The following is a 17,059-nucleotide window of genomic DNA, read 5'->3' as shown; positions in this document are numbered from 1 at the left end:
CAGACCCCCTATGAGCAAGCACTTGGTGACAGTGGGAAGGAAAAAAACCCTTTTAACAGGAAGAAACCTCCAGAGATCTACCATGACTGGTTGAGGGTTAAGGGGAGGCATATGGGGAAATTGCTTCCCATCGGGCTGCTGTTATTGGCAGTCATTTATATCAAACATGTGACTGTAAGAGCTCTTGTGAGTCATTCCTGCCAGACAGTGTTCTGTTGCCTCCTGAGCTGCTGTCCTCTCCAAACCCTATTTTTAAGCCTTGTATCCGTGCCCGTACTTAAGTGAAGTATTGACTGATGGCGTTATTGTTGTCATACACTGTTGTGACGACAGCACAGGGAAGAAGTATGGGAAAACGGTACAATGGGATGGGTCCTTGCCCTCTAGGGAACATGTCATTCCTGCCCCTGAGCTACACAACTTACTAGAGTACATGACAAATAACACAGAATGAAGTCCACTTTTGTCAAGATATTGGCAGGACTTTATTTAATAACACAGATGGTCAGTCCACCTCTGGAATATAAAGGCTGTTGAAAGATAGATTTGGATGGGAATTCCTTACACCCCTTCCATGCTGTCTCCTGAGAGTTGACCGATTCAGCTGCGAATGCTGCCAGCGAGGGGGAGCACAATGCAAGGAAATGGACCGCACATGACAGACTGACGCACTGTCGCTGCCAGGTGTAACCCCGAAAGCTTCACTCCTGCTGGAACCGACCAGCTGCAATTGCAACAGAGTGGAAGCTGCTGCTCCTTATCATAACAAAAGCATGGATTAAAAAAAAAGGGGGGGGGGGGGACTAACAGCTAAGGTTGTTCACAACAGGTTCAGTCATAATAATGAATAGTGTACTTTAAAAAAAAACATATATATATATATAGACAAAGTTGTTTTTTTTTTTATTTGTGCTCAAAAAGTCCCACTTCTGCTTCTAAACGGCCCTATATGTCATCAGGATCACCGGCACCCTCTTTAGTTGTGTTTATCAGCAGGGAGCCATGTGCACTGCTGATAAAGGAGTGACGCCAGCCAAGAAGGGACTGCATCCCAGTGTCTCCCCCACCTCCTGCTTCCTCCTGTCCCATTCCTTTGAACTACGATGACCTGGATGACTGAGAACCTTCACAGACCATTCCTTTGAACACATGCGTGAAGTCGAGCCCCGCAGCTGCTCTGCTAAAGACATGAAGCTCTCTGTTCTTGTTGTATTCGATTTATTTGACACAGGATTGGAAGAGATGAGATATTAACAGAAACATTCATACCAAACATTGTAATGTCCAAAGGACAAAGTGTGAATCAAACAGACTAAAAAATGAATTCCTCCTTTTTGTGACATGTTTAACCTTTGGGAAATTCCTGTGAAACCAGTTAAACTTTTGTTATTGTGTATACACAGGATCAAATCCCTGCTGCAGGTTTTCAAGGACGCTTTAAATCTCACTCTCTGATATCTGCAGTCACCCAGAAAGACCTGTCTATTGGTGACTTTAGCATTTCTGGATTTGTGCATGAGGGTCTATTTTTTAAGATTGCAAACAGTATTTGACACACAAAAAAATTTCACCTTCTTAACCTTTCGACAAATCTTTTTCAATGGTTTACTCATTTACCCATTTACAAACACCAATGCCAGATAAGAGGCAGCTCGAGGTGCTGGCCTACCATTGAGAGGGTCTTGAGTTTACGGAGTGTCTTTATCAAGAAGGAGGTAGGCACGGGATTAGTGACTCATACCAGCTGAAAACTACCACTGAGTGTTTTTTCACAGTTTGGCTAGAGTAATAAACCCATCACGCTAAGATTACAGCGAGGCAGAGTCGAGGTGGGGTAAAGCTATAGGCTCAGCTCAATCTTTCACCTTGAAAACAGCAGTTTAAAAGAAATCACGCCAAGTATATAATTAATATCATTCAGTCAGCTTTCTCTTTGGTATGCTTCCGGAGGTCTAAATGAGTCATGTATTTTAACCAAAACAGGAAGTGCATCAGCACTAATATGGTATTAGTGGAAACTTTTGTCAGCAAAATCAGCAAAGCATGGAAAAAACCGTAGAGTGAGACGAATCTGACCTTATTTTAGTGTTTACTGAGCCTAATGAAGTCTGGTTGGCTAAAGGGGAGCCCGGTGTTTACTTGTAGCCATGGCTGAAAGTGGCATTTATAACATGGCTTGGTGACACCTCCTTTGTTCTATCCTTTCTTAGAGAGAAAGGTCCTCAAGTGATGACTTGAGTGCAAAAAAGAAGGAAAGAAAAGAAACAATCTCCTTAGGATACCTTTTTCTTGTCCAGCAGTAAATTCTTTCATGGTGACCGAGGAGCTTGGAGTTGTATTTAAGAGGAAGAAGACATATTTTCCTAAGCATGTTCACTGGTGTTAGTTAGTTGACAAAGTAACGACCAAAGTCCCTCAGGTGTTAAACTTCTTCCCCAAACCCTAAAAAGTACTGGCAGTTTTTTTTTTTCCTTTATTTTGTATTAAGAATATCCTTTTCTCATCCACTCAACTTCTCAGGCCTTTCAGCTCAACTCTCTAATTCCTCCATAAGCAGAATTAGACTGAAGTCATAAAGGAGTCGGCAAAGATTTTTGATACCGTCGTTGGTGGTTGTCGACGTGAGGGACAGATATGAAAAGGGATCGTGTTAGAGTTCTTTGATAACTTTCTGTGGATCCATAACTCTATGATGTGATCCACGATTGAAATAAAAAAATATATATATATATGCATTGCAGATTTGATTCTTCTATTTTCATTCTTCAGCTGACAGTCCTTATGTTGTCAGCGAAGTGGCCAGGGGAAAAGATCAGGTACTGTGATGTCCATATCCAACTCACTCGTCTGCAGAACTGCTACAGACTAAATCCACATAAGATAGGGGGGGGGGGGCTGAAAAAAAAATCAAAACGGAAAAAAAAACAGCCAGCAGGCAACAGGATGCACATGGCCCCGAGAAGGATGACTGGTTGGATTCAGGAAATGGGGAGAAAAGCAGAGGAAGGAGAGGTTTTGGATCGCAGCTGTGCTCGTATTAAAAAATTCCTGTTTTGAAGCGCAGACAGACATTTTGTTGTTCTTTCTCCAGAAAACGAGGAGGCGGAAACACACGGTTTGCCACAGCGAGGGTTAAGAGCAGCTTTGGTTAAGGCAGCTCTGCAAGCAAGAGTTTCAGCCACTATTTAATTTAATTTAATTTAATCTATTGATTAAACATTTATTTTTTTAGAAAGAGGGGCAATACATATTAATGAACATTTTAACAAATGTAAATATGCCAGATTATAGCCTTGGGCTAATTTCCATCTGCAGACCCTCTGGCAGGTTGGTGTTAAACACAAGTTAGTAAAAACATACAGAGACACTATTTACAGGTCACGTGACAAGGACAAAAACAGTGATCACATTATACTAGAACAAACAATGACAAGGAGAGTGGACACAGAGGACAGTATAGATAACAATAACGGAAACATCAATTATATTGCACAAACCCCAGTATCGTACATGCCCTCACCATCGTGATATTGCGTTCACCCATTGTAATGATTGATTTGGGATTTTTCCCTTTGTTTCAGAGTAAGTAAGATTTGTGACTCACATTAAAGTTATGCTTTTATCCAAAAAACAAACCTTCCTTGAGAATGGATCAAAGGCATCCCTTGTATGCGATGTCAAAAGAAAAAGGAATTCTTTGTCATACAATGGCTGTCAATGGCCACAGACCTGATTAAAAAAAACTGTGTAGTTTGCTCTGCATTGCCTCATTGACCCCAGCACCTCCTCTGACATCAGTGGACAACCATAAAGCAATATTACAATACTTTAGCAAATCATTGTTGCTCTGTTATTTATTTTGCCCTTCCTAGAGAATAATGTGACAGGCCAAAGATTTATACAGTGGGGCAAAAAAGTATTTAGTCAGCCACCGATTGTGCAAGTTCCCCCACCTAAAATGATGACAGAGGTCAGTAATTTGCACCAGAGGTACACTTCAACTGTGAGAGACAGAATGTGAAAAAAAAATCCATGAATCCACATGGTAGGATTTGTAAAGAATTTATTCGTAAATCAGGGTGGAAAATAAGTATTTGGTCAATAACAAAAATACAACTCAATACTTTGTAACATAACCTTTGTTGGCAATAACAGAGGTCAAACGTTTACTATAGGTCTTTACCAGGTTTGCACACACAGTAGCTGGTATTTTGGCCCATTCCTCCATGCAGATCTTCTCGAGAGCAGTGATGTTTTGGGGCTGTCGCCGAGCAACACGGACTTTCAACTCCCGCCACAGATTTTCTATGGGGTTGAGGTCTGGAGACTGGCTAGGCCACTCCAGGACTTTCAAATGCTTCTTACGGAGCCACTCCTTTGTTGCCCGGGCGGTGTGTTTTGGATCATTGTCATGTTGGAAGACCCAGCCTCGTTTCATCTTCAAAGTTCTCACTGATGGAAGGAGGTTTTGGCTCAAAATCTCACGATACATGGCCCCATTCATTCTGTCCTTAACACGGATCAGTCGTCCTGTCCCCTTGGCAGAAAAACAGCCCCATAGCATGATGTTTCCACCCCCATGCTTCACAGTAGGTATGGTGTTCTTGGGATGCAACTCAGTATTCTTCTTCCTCCAAACACGACGAGTTGAGTTTATACCAAAAAGTTCTACTTTGGTTTCATCTGACCACATGACATTCTCCCAATCCTCTGCTGTATCATCCATGTGCTCTCTGGCAAACTTCAGACGGGCCTGGACATGCACTGGCTTCAGCAGCGGAACACGTCTGGCACTGCGGGATTTGATTCCCTGCCGTTGTAGTGTGTTACTGATGGTGACCTTTGTTACTTTGGTCCCAGCTCTCTGCAGGTCATTCACCAGGTCCCCCCGTGTGGTTCTGGGATCTTTGCTCACCGTTCTCATGATCATTTTGACCCCACGGGATGAGATCTTGCGTGGAGCCCCAGATCGAGGGAGATTATCAGTGGTCTTGTATGTCTTCCATTTTCTGATGATTGCTCCCACAGTTGATTTTTTCACACCAAGCTGCTTGCCTATTGTAGATTCACTCTTCCCAGTCTGGTGCAGGTCTACAATACTTTTCCTGGTGTCCTTCGAAAGCTCTTTGGTCTTGGCCATGGCGGCGTTTGGAGTCTGACTGTTTGAGGCTGTGGACAGGTGTCTTTTATACAGATGATGAGTTCAAACAGGTGCCATTCATACAGGTAACGAGTGGGGGACAGAAAAGCTTCTTACAGAAGACGTTACAGGTCTGTGAGACCCAGAGATTTTCCTTGTTTGAGGTGACCAAATACTTATTTTCCACCCTGATTTACGTATAAATTCTTTACAAATCCTACCATGTGAATTCATGGATTTTTTTTTTCACATTCTGTCTCTCACAGTTGAAGTGTACCTCTGGTGCAAATTACTGACCTCTGTCATCATTTTAAGTGGGGGAACTTGCACATCGGTGGCTGACTAAATACTTTTTTGCCCCACTGTATACACCTGAAATAATCGATTTTAAAGTGGGAATGCTTAAAAAAAAGCCTTTTCTGCTTATACAAAAAAATCCCATCCACACTATCCCACAGAAAAGAGATGTACACTAAGAAGTGAGAGGGTTGTTTTTTTTGGAGAGTAAATCAGATTTAATCATACGGCAAGTAAAGAAACGCTTACTTAAAAGGTAAAAGTTCAAACGTGTGGGATATCTAATCAATTATTAACAGTAATTCACAGTTTAGAATAAATAATTTGGGATAACCAGCTGCTTTCGGCCACATCACAATGCAAAAATACTGAGGACAGAGTGTATCACTTGCTTTTTTCTTCTGTAGTGGCTACAGCCATAGAAAAGAACAAGAATATCAGTAAAAAAAAACCACACTGAACCTAAACTAATGGGGCTTAGTGTCAGATTTACTTAAAAATAGTCTGATAACTGATATCTTGGGAGTTTCATTAGATTAACGCAAGTGGAGGTTGGACCTTAACAACTGAGTTCTCTGGCTGTTCAAAAGACTGTAAAAATGAGGAGAAATGAGGAAGACTTCCTGTAATGTAATATCGCTGATTGATTCTTATTTGCAAACATTTCTACAGGACTTACACCGGATGTTAACAAAAACACTGGTTCCAACAATTATATTCAAATACCTGCCTTAAAAAAACAAAGGAATTCTTTCTTCTTTCAGCTGTGTGACATTTCATGGGACTTATGTATTGTACTTGACTTCAATCTACTGCATTTATCTGACAAAGTTAATGGTTACTATTCTGTATAGAGGGCTTATGTTGCTATAGCACGCCGCGGTCTTTATAGGGCATGAGGTACAAACAAGTGGAATATGAAAATGCAGAGGAGAGCAAAGCGCGAGCTACCACTTTATGTTTCTTTAGATAAATAATCCAAACTATATATACAGTTTAGTTGGATAAATCTTTCTTGTTACAAAAGATATGGGTCTTCCTTCCTCCTCCATAACTGTCTCTGTGGTCTTCCTCTTTTCTTCCTGCCTGACAGCTCCATATTCAACATATCCATGTCCAACCGCCAGCCTAATTTTGTCTCCAAGCCTCTCAACCTGAGCTGTCCCTCTGATGTACTCGTTTCTACTGTTGTGAGTTGTGAGTGATCAGGAAAGGGACAATATAAACCCTCACACGATTCCTCAAAAGCATTCATCATAGCATTGCTACCCTCTCTTTTAGTCTTGCTGCTATCTCTCTGTCGCCATGTCATTCCTCTTCTCTCCAGTGCATACATCTACCTCTCCAGACTTTCTCCAGATACCACATTTCCCTATCGCATGCTTTCCATAGCGCCACAAAGACACCATGCAGCTCCTCTTGACTTATTTATGCTTCTACATCCACATTCTCAAAGCCAACATTGCATCTGTGGACCTCTTTCTCAGCTTATAGCCATATTGCTCCTCACTGATGATCACCTCTCTTCTTATCCTAGCTTTAGCAACCCTTTCCCATAACGTGATGGCATGGATCATAAGTTTCATCCCCCTGTAGTCGACTACAGCTCTGTACATGATCCTTGCTCTTGAAAGTCGCCCACAGGCTTCTTCTCCATTCCTCAGGAATCCACAATTTTGTTGAATATTGGTGAAAAACTCCTCTGCCTTCTCTCCATACCCTCACAGATATGTGATCAGGACAAGCCACCTTTCCACTCTTCATCCGCCTCATACAGACGACATACGTCTACGTAAGTAAATAAAATGACAAGAAGTTCAATATTTGCTTTGTCGCAGGTTTAAGGGTAGTCGGCTGATGATTAATTGGCCTGTCGTGGACACTATGCATCCCTCTCTGTTCATTCATTAACTGTTGTGTGTGTAGTCTAGGCTACGTAACGGCGGCTGAGCTTTTAAAGGCGGATCTCTGCGCCTGAGCGCACTCTCCGAGGCGCAGACCATACAGCGCACATTCGCACCACAGTCCCTGAAAACCTTTAAACTCTCTCTTAAACGGGACGCTTGATGCTTTAAGATTTTTTCGATGGAAAGGAATATTTAGCTTTTTTCCAAGAAGCGGAAATTACATAAAGCAAAGTCATTCTACCTTTAAAAAAAACAACAACAACAAAAACACTCAAAACTAATCGATCATCGCCGGCACATCATCACAAAGAATCTGACGCACAAGGAAAAATGTAAGTGGCGTATTTTATTAAAAGATTTAATTACGGATAGTTTATCCTCTTTTTTTTTTTCGTCTGATCTGACCGTAACCTCTTTTTCACTTATTTCAACTGATTTTCTGTATCTTTAAAGTCTATTAGAAAGTAGGCTTGTCAGATAAGTAAAAAAGAAAAAAGAAAGGAAAAGGAAAAGACAAGGAGAAAGCAACAATTGAACGTTGAGAATTAGCTTTTGAAATAACCAAACAAAGAAAAACCACAATATTTAGTGAGAAGCAAAATGAATCGATCTCTTATAGAGTTTTAAGGACTTAACCACATTATTATTGTTATTATTATTACTGATGTTGTTGAGAACAAATACACCTGTCTGTAACTTGTAGCTGTATGTCCACTGTGTGGCTTCAGGAGGGACTTTGTTTGAGGATGGGGATGGGGGGAGATAGTGATCTTCAGAAGTAGAGGGGCCCATGCAGGAATAGAGGAGTGTCTTATTGATCATGAATGCAATAAAGAGCCATATAGCCTGGCATAGAAGAAAATCTGAAGTACAATCCATGTTTTTAAAATCCACAGACAGCACAGATGCTGGTTAAATAAGTCGTATTTCATGACTATTCTTCTATAGAAAGTTATATATCTATGGTGGGCGTTTTTTTTCTCTAGAAACATGGTAATAGTGAAGGCTCTATAGGTTGTGTAATCTATAAATGACGTTTCAAGTGAAAATTGTCCAGGTGTCATAGGACTTTCCCAACTACATTTTAGGCCATACACAAAACTACAAATGAATCTCTGGAGACGTGTGGGTATGCTGACAATCCGTATGTCTTTTCTCTGTCTATACAGCAACATGTTTGTTATGTAGGTACCCTCCAAGGGTGTTGTGTTATAGTTTTGATGATTTTCGCCCTTATGTGTTTTTTTCTTAAATTTTCTTTAAATAATTAATCCTAAATGAACATTTGTCACTTTGCAATACACAAATCTCTGCAAAAATAAATAAATAAGCTCTCATTGTTTGATATAAAGACCTGGAGGTAATCTTTGTATACACTGCACACATATGCCTTTCACTAACAATGTTTATATAATCAACTTTCCCTCTATTACAAGGTATAATGTTGCCGTGTCTAACTGGAATCCCATGATTTTTATCTTCCCCCAGGAAGAATAGCAGAGATCGTTGGAGAGTGTACAAGAGGGTGAGTGTCATGTTTCTCCTAGCCGTGGTTGCATTGGCCGTCCAGAGAGGGAGCATCAGCTTCGAGCTGGAGAGGCACGCTCGTTTGGATGCTGCTCAGGAAGCAGGATCTGGAGCTGACTCATACCTGCAGATAAAAAGTTTCTGGAAGTCTGGCAGCTACCAGTCAAAGCCAAAAGCTCCAACCACCACAGAGAAGCCCAGAATCCCTGAGGACGGCAGGCCCACAACTTGGGATGTAAAGAGTTCCAACTGTAGGGCCAATGTCAACTCTTCTAAACACGAGTGGTTCAAGAACCTCGAGGACAGTTTCAAGCAGTTTTTGCTTTATCGGCATTGCAGATATTTCCCCATGACCCTCAACCACCCTGAGAAGTGCACAGGGGAGGTGTATCTGCTGATGGTGATTAAATCAGTGGCCACTCAGTATGACCGCAGGGAGGTCATCCGAAAAACATGGGGCAGAGAGCAGGTGGTGGACGGCAAAAGGATAAAGACCCTCTTTCTTCTTGGTAAGTCCTCCAATGAGGCAGAAAGGGCAAATCATCAGAAACTTGTGGAGTATGAAGACCAGATTTACAACGATATTCTTCAGTGGGACTTCTTAGATAGCTTCTTCAACCTGACTCTCAAGGAGACCCATTTCCTCAAGTGGTTCCATACTTACTGCTACAACGTGCAATATGTCTTCAAGGGGGATGATGACGTCTTTGTCAGCGTGAAAAATATTTTTGAATACCTGGAAAACAGCAGACACAGAAAGAACCTGTTTGTTGGGGATGTGATTTTCAAAGCGAAGCCTATTCGTAAAAAGGACAACAAATATCACATCCCCCAGGCTTTGTATAACAAGACGCACTACCCTCCATACGCAGGTGGAGGCGGTTTTCTAATGGATGGAAGTCTCGTGAGTAGGCTTCACTGGGCCGCAGACACGCTGGAGCTTTACCCCATCGACGATGTCTTCTTGGGCATGTGCCTGGAGGTACTTCAGGTCACGCCTGTCAAACACAACGCCTTTAAGACGTTTGGCTTGGTGAAAAATAAGAACAGCAAGTTGAACCGAGAACCTTGTTTTTTTAAGAACATGATTGTGGTGCACAAGCTGCTCCCGTCGGACCTCCAGCACATGTGGAATCTGGTCAACAGCAAACTAGTCTGTTCACAAAAGGTGGAGCTCCTATAGCTTGGCGAGAACACCGGGTGAACAGCGGCACCGAGCGAGCTCAGCCTTGCCTCGGTGACTGCTATGAGGAAGTGCATCGCACTGTAAGGCAGGAGCCAAACTTCCTGGTATAGTTTATCAGAAGCTGTATGTGGAGTGAAACCAGGACAATATTTGAATTTTCTGTTTGTGAGCAGTTGTGCAATTTCTTGAAGAGGATTATCAAAAGTAAATTATACAGAGCTTATTTTATTTTTTATTATTTTTTTAAGTTCAATTAGAATTGTGTGCTTACGTTGGCATTTTTAAGGACCAACCCCCGTCGGCACACAGATTCAGAGAAAACCAAACTGTGCTGCTAAATCAATGGGCATACTAAGTTGATTAAGTTGTCATTAAGTTGGTGGGTATTTTATTCTCTTGTGTCTTTTTAAAAAAAAAATAATGACAGAGACTTATTCCTCTTTATCCTTCCGACATGATCTAGAATTGTCCCTGATGTTGTCATGAATCACAACATCACCAAATCACACTGAACCCACTAATGTGAAAACAATTAATTGTGGTGGTGAACAAAATCCCAAATGCCTTTTATTTTATATATTATGTCTTATTTTGGATTAATCGTGGGAAATCATGTTTTCTTGGGTGAATATCAAAAATATAGAGGCAGCTAGTATTAGTGGGACGCCCTAGCAGCCAGGGTACAGCCTGCAGTTATGCTAGCAGTCTTCAAAGTGTTGCACATTGCATTCATGTGGACAAGGATGTCATGCAGAGAAACAAACAACTCTCTCTACCTCAATGATTTGGACAAAAACTCTTTTGTCTTTGATCACGTTTGGTCACTATATCATGTCAATTCCTTCCTATGCAGTACCTGCTCCTAAAGTAAGATTGATACTGTCTGTACTGTTGAATTCCCTACACTCGCTGACTTGATCTGGAGTTTTTTTACATATATGCTAACTATCTGGGGGGGAAAACGACTTGTTACATACATGTTTTCTTTTGATTTGAATGTGCTGATATACTTGACGTGAATTTGGTTGAGGGGTTTACAATGACACTGTGAACTTAAATTCTTGCTGGTACGACCATTATGACATGTTAATTTAATCGTCTCCCGAGAAAAGGGGGGGGCTTGCCTTTTACTTTTAACTTAAGGCAACGGACGATAAAGGAATGTAAATGACCGATTGTGGTTGGTGGTGGTTGTGTCTGCATAATGTAAATATACGTAAAAATCGTCATGTACAGAGAATGCCATCTGTAAATAAATATCATGACAATTGACACTGTGTTTGACTTTATCTACATCAAATGTCTGAAAATAAGATAAATCCAACAACAGTGGATTGATCTTCCCAAAGAAACTACGTGGAAGTAAAAACCAAGGAATTGTGGTATACTTTAACAGATAGACGTTCAATGTGCCTACAGTAGAGAATTCTCGCTTGGGAGGGAAGTTGGGATTAAGGGCCGATCCAAAGATATGCTCAATAAAAATTAATAAATGTGTGAAAGATAAAGTGCTTAAAAATGGCATAAAATATATAGTATTCTGTGCCAAAGCTCAAAGCTCTTGAAGTAGTAAGTTAGACTAAAAAAACCTACATGAATCCCAATCCATTTCTACTAGCGTAATATGTGTGTTGTATAATCCAGCAGGTTGGATTATAGCCTGTTAAAAAACGACTTTTAGCTGCTCCCTTGATGACACGGGTGTGCCACTGCAGGTAACACCCTGCCTATCTGATTTGGCAGATTCCTACGCAGGATGCTTTTCCTGATGCAACCCCCAAAGGATCTATCTTTGACAGAAGGTGGAAAGGATCTCAAAAAACTACAAACACTTCAGGTTTTCACTGAACTTTGTGCCCCTTTTTCCTCTTTTGTATTTGTCTTCAGAAATGCGCTGGCTACTTGTGGCATTTCCCACTTTTTCTGTCACGTGTCACACCGCAGTGAACCTATCTCACAAAAAGATAACGAGGGCATCGCAAAAGGAAACAAATACCCCCTTGTTTTCCACAATCTCTTTCAGGACAACAGAAGCCATGCAGAAATGGAATTTGCCTTCTCTGTATTGTATTTCACCAGGACACACTCACCGGCACAAAAACCATAGCTTAAGTTTTATCTCTTTCCCCTTTGTTAAACAGAGTGATCGGAAGTCAAACCCACAAAGGATCGGAACCGAAATCTCCCCATTGTGAATTTGCTCTATCGGTGTGTTTTATTGAGTATGAGCTGACAATAGGACTGAGCAATAGCTGAGTTTTAATTTTCCACACTGCATATAGCGAACAGGGAGTGACAACTAGTTTACACAGAGGTCAGTAAATAGTGACTGTACTGCAATGTACAATGGAAATGGTGAGAGTCAAAGGTATCTCCTCTGCCTTAATTGTGTTCCTATTTTTCAGCTGTTAAGCCGTCCCAAACCCAAGCACCCAAGCAAGTAAAACAGCCACAGCAGAGCAACCAGTTCTTACTTCACTACCTTTGTAACCTCTACACTGAGAGGAACGCTAAAGGAAGTAAACATTCATGAAACCCAGTACGCTCTGCTGAACTTCCAACACACATTCCGAGATTTTCCCAACCAAAGTGACAAGAAAAGAAAACACAGGCTTATCAACTACTGGCCGACATTTACTTTAATCTAAAGTGAATTTCTCACCACGGTGACTGTTATCACTGTGTGGGAAACTAGTGCTGTATGGTCAGTCCACAGCCAGTTTCCCAACCAGCCTGTAGACCAGGAGCCGAATATTTGCTAACACTAATTGGAGGAAGCTTTTGATGTCAGCGTGGCCAATGGGTGAGGTGGACAGGGATGCAAACCTTCACACCAACCCTCTATTTTCTTCAAAGACCTTTACAGCAGCAGCACTGACATAACAAAAGATGGGAATGTCTTTGCATAGACTTAGATTAAGAGCCGTCTACAGGCTGAGAAGTTGGAAATAAACTGCATATTTGTTTGTCACTGGCCCAAGGCAGAAAATCACACTGCTATGTAACAGTATCCCAGTGTTTATTAATCGAAACTGCTATCCAGCATACCAGTGAGTCAGATATGTAAACTGATGTATCCTTGGCACACACAGAAACTGTTTGCACTCAGGCATGAGAGCAGATACAGATATCATGGTGCTGATCAGTCAGTGTCACTATTATTGTTCCACAGTAGTGCCCTATAAACCCTGTTACAGAGACTTTTTACATTTTTCCTGTAAGACATGACACCGGAGGTGATCCCAGTGTGTAAAAGCAGCAGTAAAACTTTACAGAGTCATCGTAATACCCACAAATGAAAAACCAAGCACATTTTTTTTCAGTATTACAAGCATCCAGGAAATGTAAAAATGATACTATTGTAGTGAAAAAGTCATAGATGTTTGTAGGGTAGTACTGTGGAACACTATTGATACTGGGTTAGGATTGGGGTAGGCTAGGATTTGGCTTGTAATCCTCCTGTATTTCTTAACTTTTTGGTGTAGTATGAATGGCAGTTGGGGAGGTGTTTGTCAATAGAAAAAGCTGTCCAACTTATGAAAATGTAATTTAAAGTTCAAATTCTATTCACTCCTTCACATTTCCCAAAGCCTTCCGGTGGGCCAGATTGAAGCCTTTGCCTGGCCGATTCTGGTCCCTGGGCCTAATATTTGAGATAACTACTATAGACATTAAGACAAAAAACACTATACAAAAACAATAAAGTTAATAAAGCTTGCACCTTTTCTTTCAAAAATATGTGTTTTGGATGGATAAAGTGGCATACAAAAACCCCCACAATCTTTACAATCATTATCTGTGCTGTACGTAAGTGCTGTACATAAGTGAAGAGAACTAGAGTGAGATTATTTAGATTAGCTGATTATCAGATGAGATAACACTCAGTGTTTATTTATGTGTCTTCTTGTCTGTCCACATAAGCTTTCAACAGAGTCCTGAAACAGAAAAGAAAGCACGGCAGTCACTGCAGACGACCGTCACAAGGCCACAGAGAAACGCTAGCGTGACCTCTGTCAGTGTTGAAGGCAGGGAGGGGTTGGGGGTGGTACAACAAACCTCTCAATGGAGGTATTCAGTGGTGCCATCATCAGTGCCTCCTGCCCAGGAACCTACAGGAACAAAGATCCCTGTTCAGCTGGGAGAGCCATCTGATGGCAGCATGGCGCTGTCTCCTGTCTGCTGGTGTCACTGACAAAAGACACGCCTGCCACAGGAACTCCGAGTCAGGTCGCACCGAGTCCTCTTACATGTGAACAATCAGAGATCAGAGTTACAGTAACAGCCCGTCCTTTATAGAAGTGCTGTTTGCTGATAGTTTTTGTCACCTACTTGCCTGGATTACATAACTTTTTTGCTTCTTAAGATGACTTTTTTTTTTTTAGCATCTTTGCCTTTATGTGATAATTGATCATTGAAGATACACAAGATGATGGGGAGAGAGAAAATAGAACGATTATATTATATGTGTTAGAACCTCTTCTGCCCTTAACAAAAATACATTTTTAATGTCACTCACACCTTTTGCCTTTTAGATAAATAAAGCATACACAGGAGTCACTTTGCTAAACTCTGACTGCAGCTTCTGGCTTGTGACAGGAATGCTGTTTGTGTTGTTTGCTCAAAGTGGTTTAACATCATTCATGAGATTTGTTTGACATAGGCTAACTGTCTCACTGTTTGAATACAAGCAATCACTTTTTGTGCCTAACCCCTGGGTCAGTTTCGAAGCTGGCTGCTGTATTTTATGATTTTGGCAATCTGCATAAAGAACTGCTTTCTATCAGACATCCATTACATCTGTGGTAAAGCGTGTTAAGACGAGTTGATTCGTACTGAGTGCAAATCTCTCAGGCTTATTTGCGCCCAGTTTCAGTCGGCTTGCCCTCTAGCGGCACCATGTGGTTGACTTATTTAGTACAGCAGTATCTCAACATGTATTCAAAGCACTCGTGATCCTCAGACAAAATAATCCCCTTCTTGTCTAATCTTTGGAATCTTTTTATGGTGTTTTATTTTAATATCAGAGCCTGCTATTCCCATAGTGCTTGTTGTCCACTTTGTATGTGGTAAAATAAACCGCAAGTGTTCCCAACAAAGCTCTTTATCCTCTCCAGGATACTTGAGGGTGCATGGGAGTTTGCCCAACCAGTCTACATGTGTTTTGTGGACTTGGAGAAGGCATTCGACCGTGTCCCTCGGGGTGTCCTGTGGGAGGTGTTGCGGGAATATGGGGTGTCTGGCCCATTGCTACGGGCCATTCGATCCCTATACAACCGTTGCAAGAGCTTGGTTCGCATTGCCGGCAATAAGTTGGACTCGTTCCCGGTGGGTGATGGGCTCCGCCAGGGCTGCCCTTTGTCTCCGGTTCTGTTCATAATTTTTATGGACAGGATTTCTAGGCGCAGCCAAGTGGCGGAGGGCTTTCGCTTTGGTGGCCTCAGAATCTCATCTCTGATTTTTGCAGATGATGTGGTTCTGTTGGCTCCATCGGGTGGGGGCCTCCAGCTCGCACTGGAACGGTTCGCAGCCGAGTGTGAAGCAGCGGGAATGAGGATCAGCACCTCCAAATCTGAGGCCATGGTTCTCAGCCGGAAAAGGGTGGAGTGCCCACTCCGGGTCGGGGGATGAGTTCCTGCCCCAAGTGGAGGAGTTCAAGTATCTCGGGGTCTTGTTCGCGAGTGATGGGAGAAGGGAGCCGGAGATCGACAGACGGATTGGGGCTGCAGCTGCAGTAATGCGGACGCTGCACCGGTCCGTCGTGGTGAAGAGGGAGCTGAGTGTAAAAGCGAAGCTCTCAATTTACCGGTCGATCTACGTCCCTACCCTCACCTATGGCCACGAGCTGTGGGTAGTGACCGAAAGAACGAGATCGCGGATACAAGCGGCAGAAATGAGCTTCCTCCGAAGGGTGGCTGGCCTCTCCCTTAGAGATAGGGTGAGAAGTTCGGCCATCCGGGAGGGGCTCAGAGTAGAGCAGCTGCTGCTCCACATCGAAAGGAGCCAGCTGAGGTGGTTCGGGCATCTGACAAGGATGCCCCCTGGGCGCCTCCTGGGTGAGGTGTTCCAGGCATGTCCCACCGGGAGGAGGCCCCGGGGCAGACCCAGGACACGCTGGAGAGATTATATCTCTCGGCTGGCCTGGGAACGCCTTGGTATTCCCCCGGATAAGCTGGAGGAGGTGGCTGGGGAGAGGGAGGTCTGGGCCTCTTTGCTTAGGCTGCTGCCCCCGCGACCCGGCCCCGGACAAAGCGGATGATGGATGGATGGATGGATGGTGTTCCCAACAAGCATTTTATTGACTTTTAGAGCTACCTTTGGCTGCTCCCTGATTCAGAAGGGAGGTTGCCACAGCCACAGGTGTATTTGATTTAATTTGAAAGAATGTCACAGTTCAAGTCTTTCGATACATTTTTCACAGGTATCAAGTGCGTAAAGATAACAATAAGAGTTTTTGTATCCTGAGGGACAGGTATCCACGTTTTAATTCCCTTGCTCCGTGCTTAAAGCAGCAGAGTTCATACTCGCAGGTCATTAGGAGACAAACATTTATTAAGTAACTTGGCCCCAGTGTGTTCAGTTTGTATGCTCTGTTGTGTTGTATTATTAAAGAAAGAAATCCTGTTTAAACAAATCTGCTTTTATGAGATGAAATCTTTAACGCTTAACTTTCATGACGATTAGCAAACTTTGCTTTGGAGCCTGAATGACTTTTAAGAGCTGAGAGGATAATCTAGTGACACTGTGTCATCATGCGTAGGCTATAGTTTCTTGGGATAAAGCTCAATCAAATCAAGTCCAAGTTTAATTAGTTATATACAGGTAACAATGGCACGTCACTACCAGCAATGAAATTCTTAGGTCAAAGCCCCTTAAAAAAAAAAAAAAAAAAAAAAAAAACTGATTACACATACGTAACATAAAGAAATATATAAATACAAATTACTAAAAATACTGTGGTGGCTGTAGTGCAGAGGTAATGTATTTACATGTACAGTGTGTGCA

The 17,059-nt window shown here is 42.2% G+C and overlaps 1 protein-coding gene across 1 annotated transcript; it reads left to right on the top strand.

The window, feature by feature from the left end:
• The first annotated feature begins 7,409 nt into the window (after positions 1 to 7,409).
• On the top strand, positions 7,410 to 10,523 carry b3gnt7 (UDP-GlcNAc:betaGal beta-1,3-N-acetylglucosaminyltransferase 7). Its single transcript, XM_085383058.1, has 2 exons — positions 7,410 to 7,676; positions 8,833 to 10,523. Coding segments are annotated over exons 1-2 (1,224 nt in total). The 5' UTR covers positions 7,410 to 7,674; the 3' UTR covers positions 10,055 to 10,523.
• Positions 10,524 to 17,059: the final 6,536 nt, after the last annotated feature.

Source organism: Rhamphochromis longiceps, linkage group LG15, assembly GCF_057381845.1.
Source record: "Rhamphochromis longiceps isolate RC_006_pf linkage group LG15, R_longiceps_female_GT1.1, whole genome shotgun sequence".
NCBI lineage: Eukaryota > Metazoa > Chordata > Actinopteri > Cichliformes > Cichlidae > Rhamphochromis > Rhamphochromis longiceps.
Note: the sequence above shows the minus strand (reverse complement) of the source record. Positions and strands in the feature narration are given on the sequence as shown.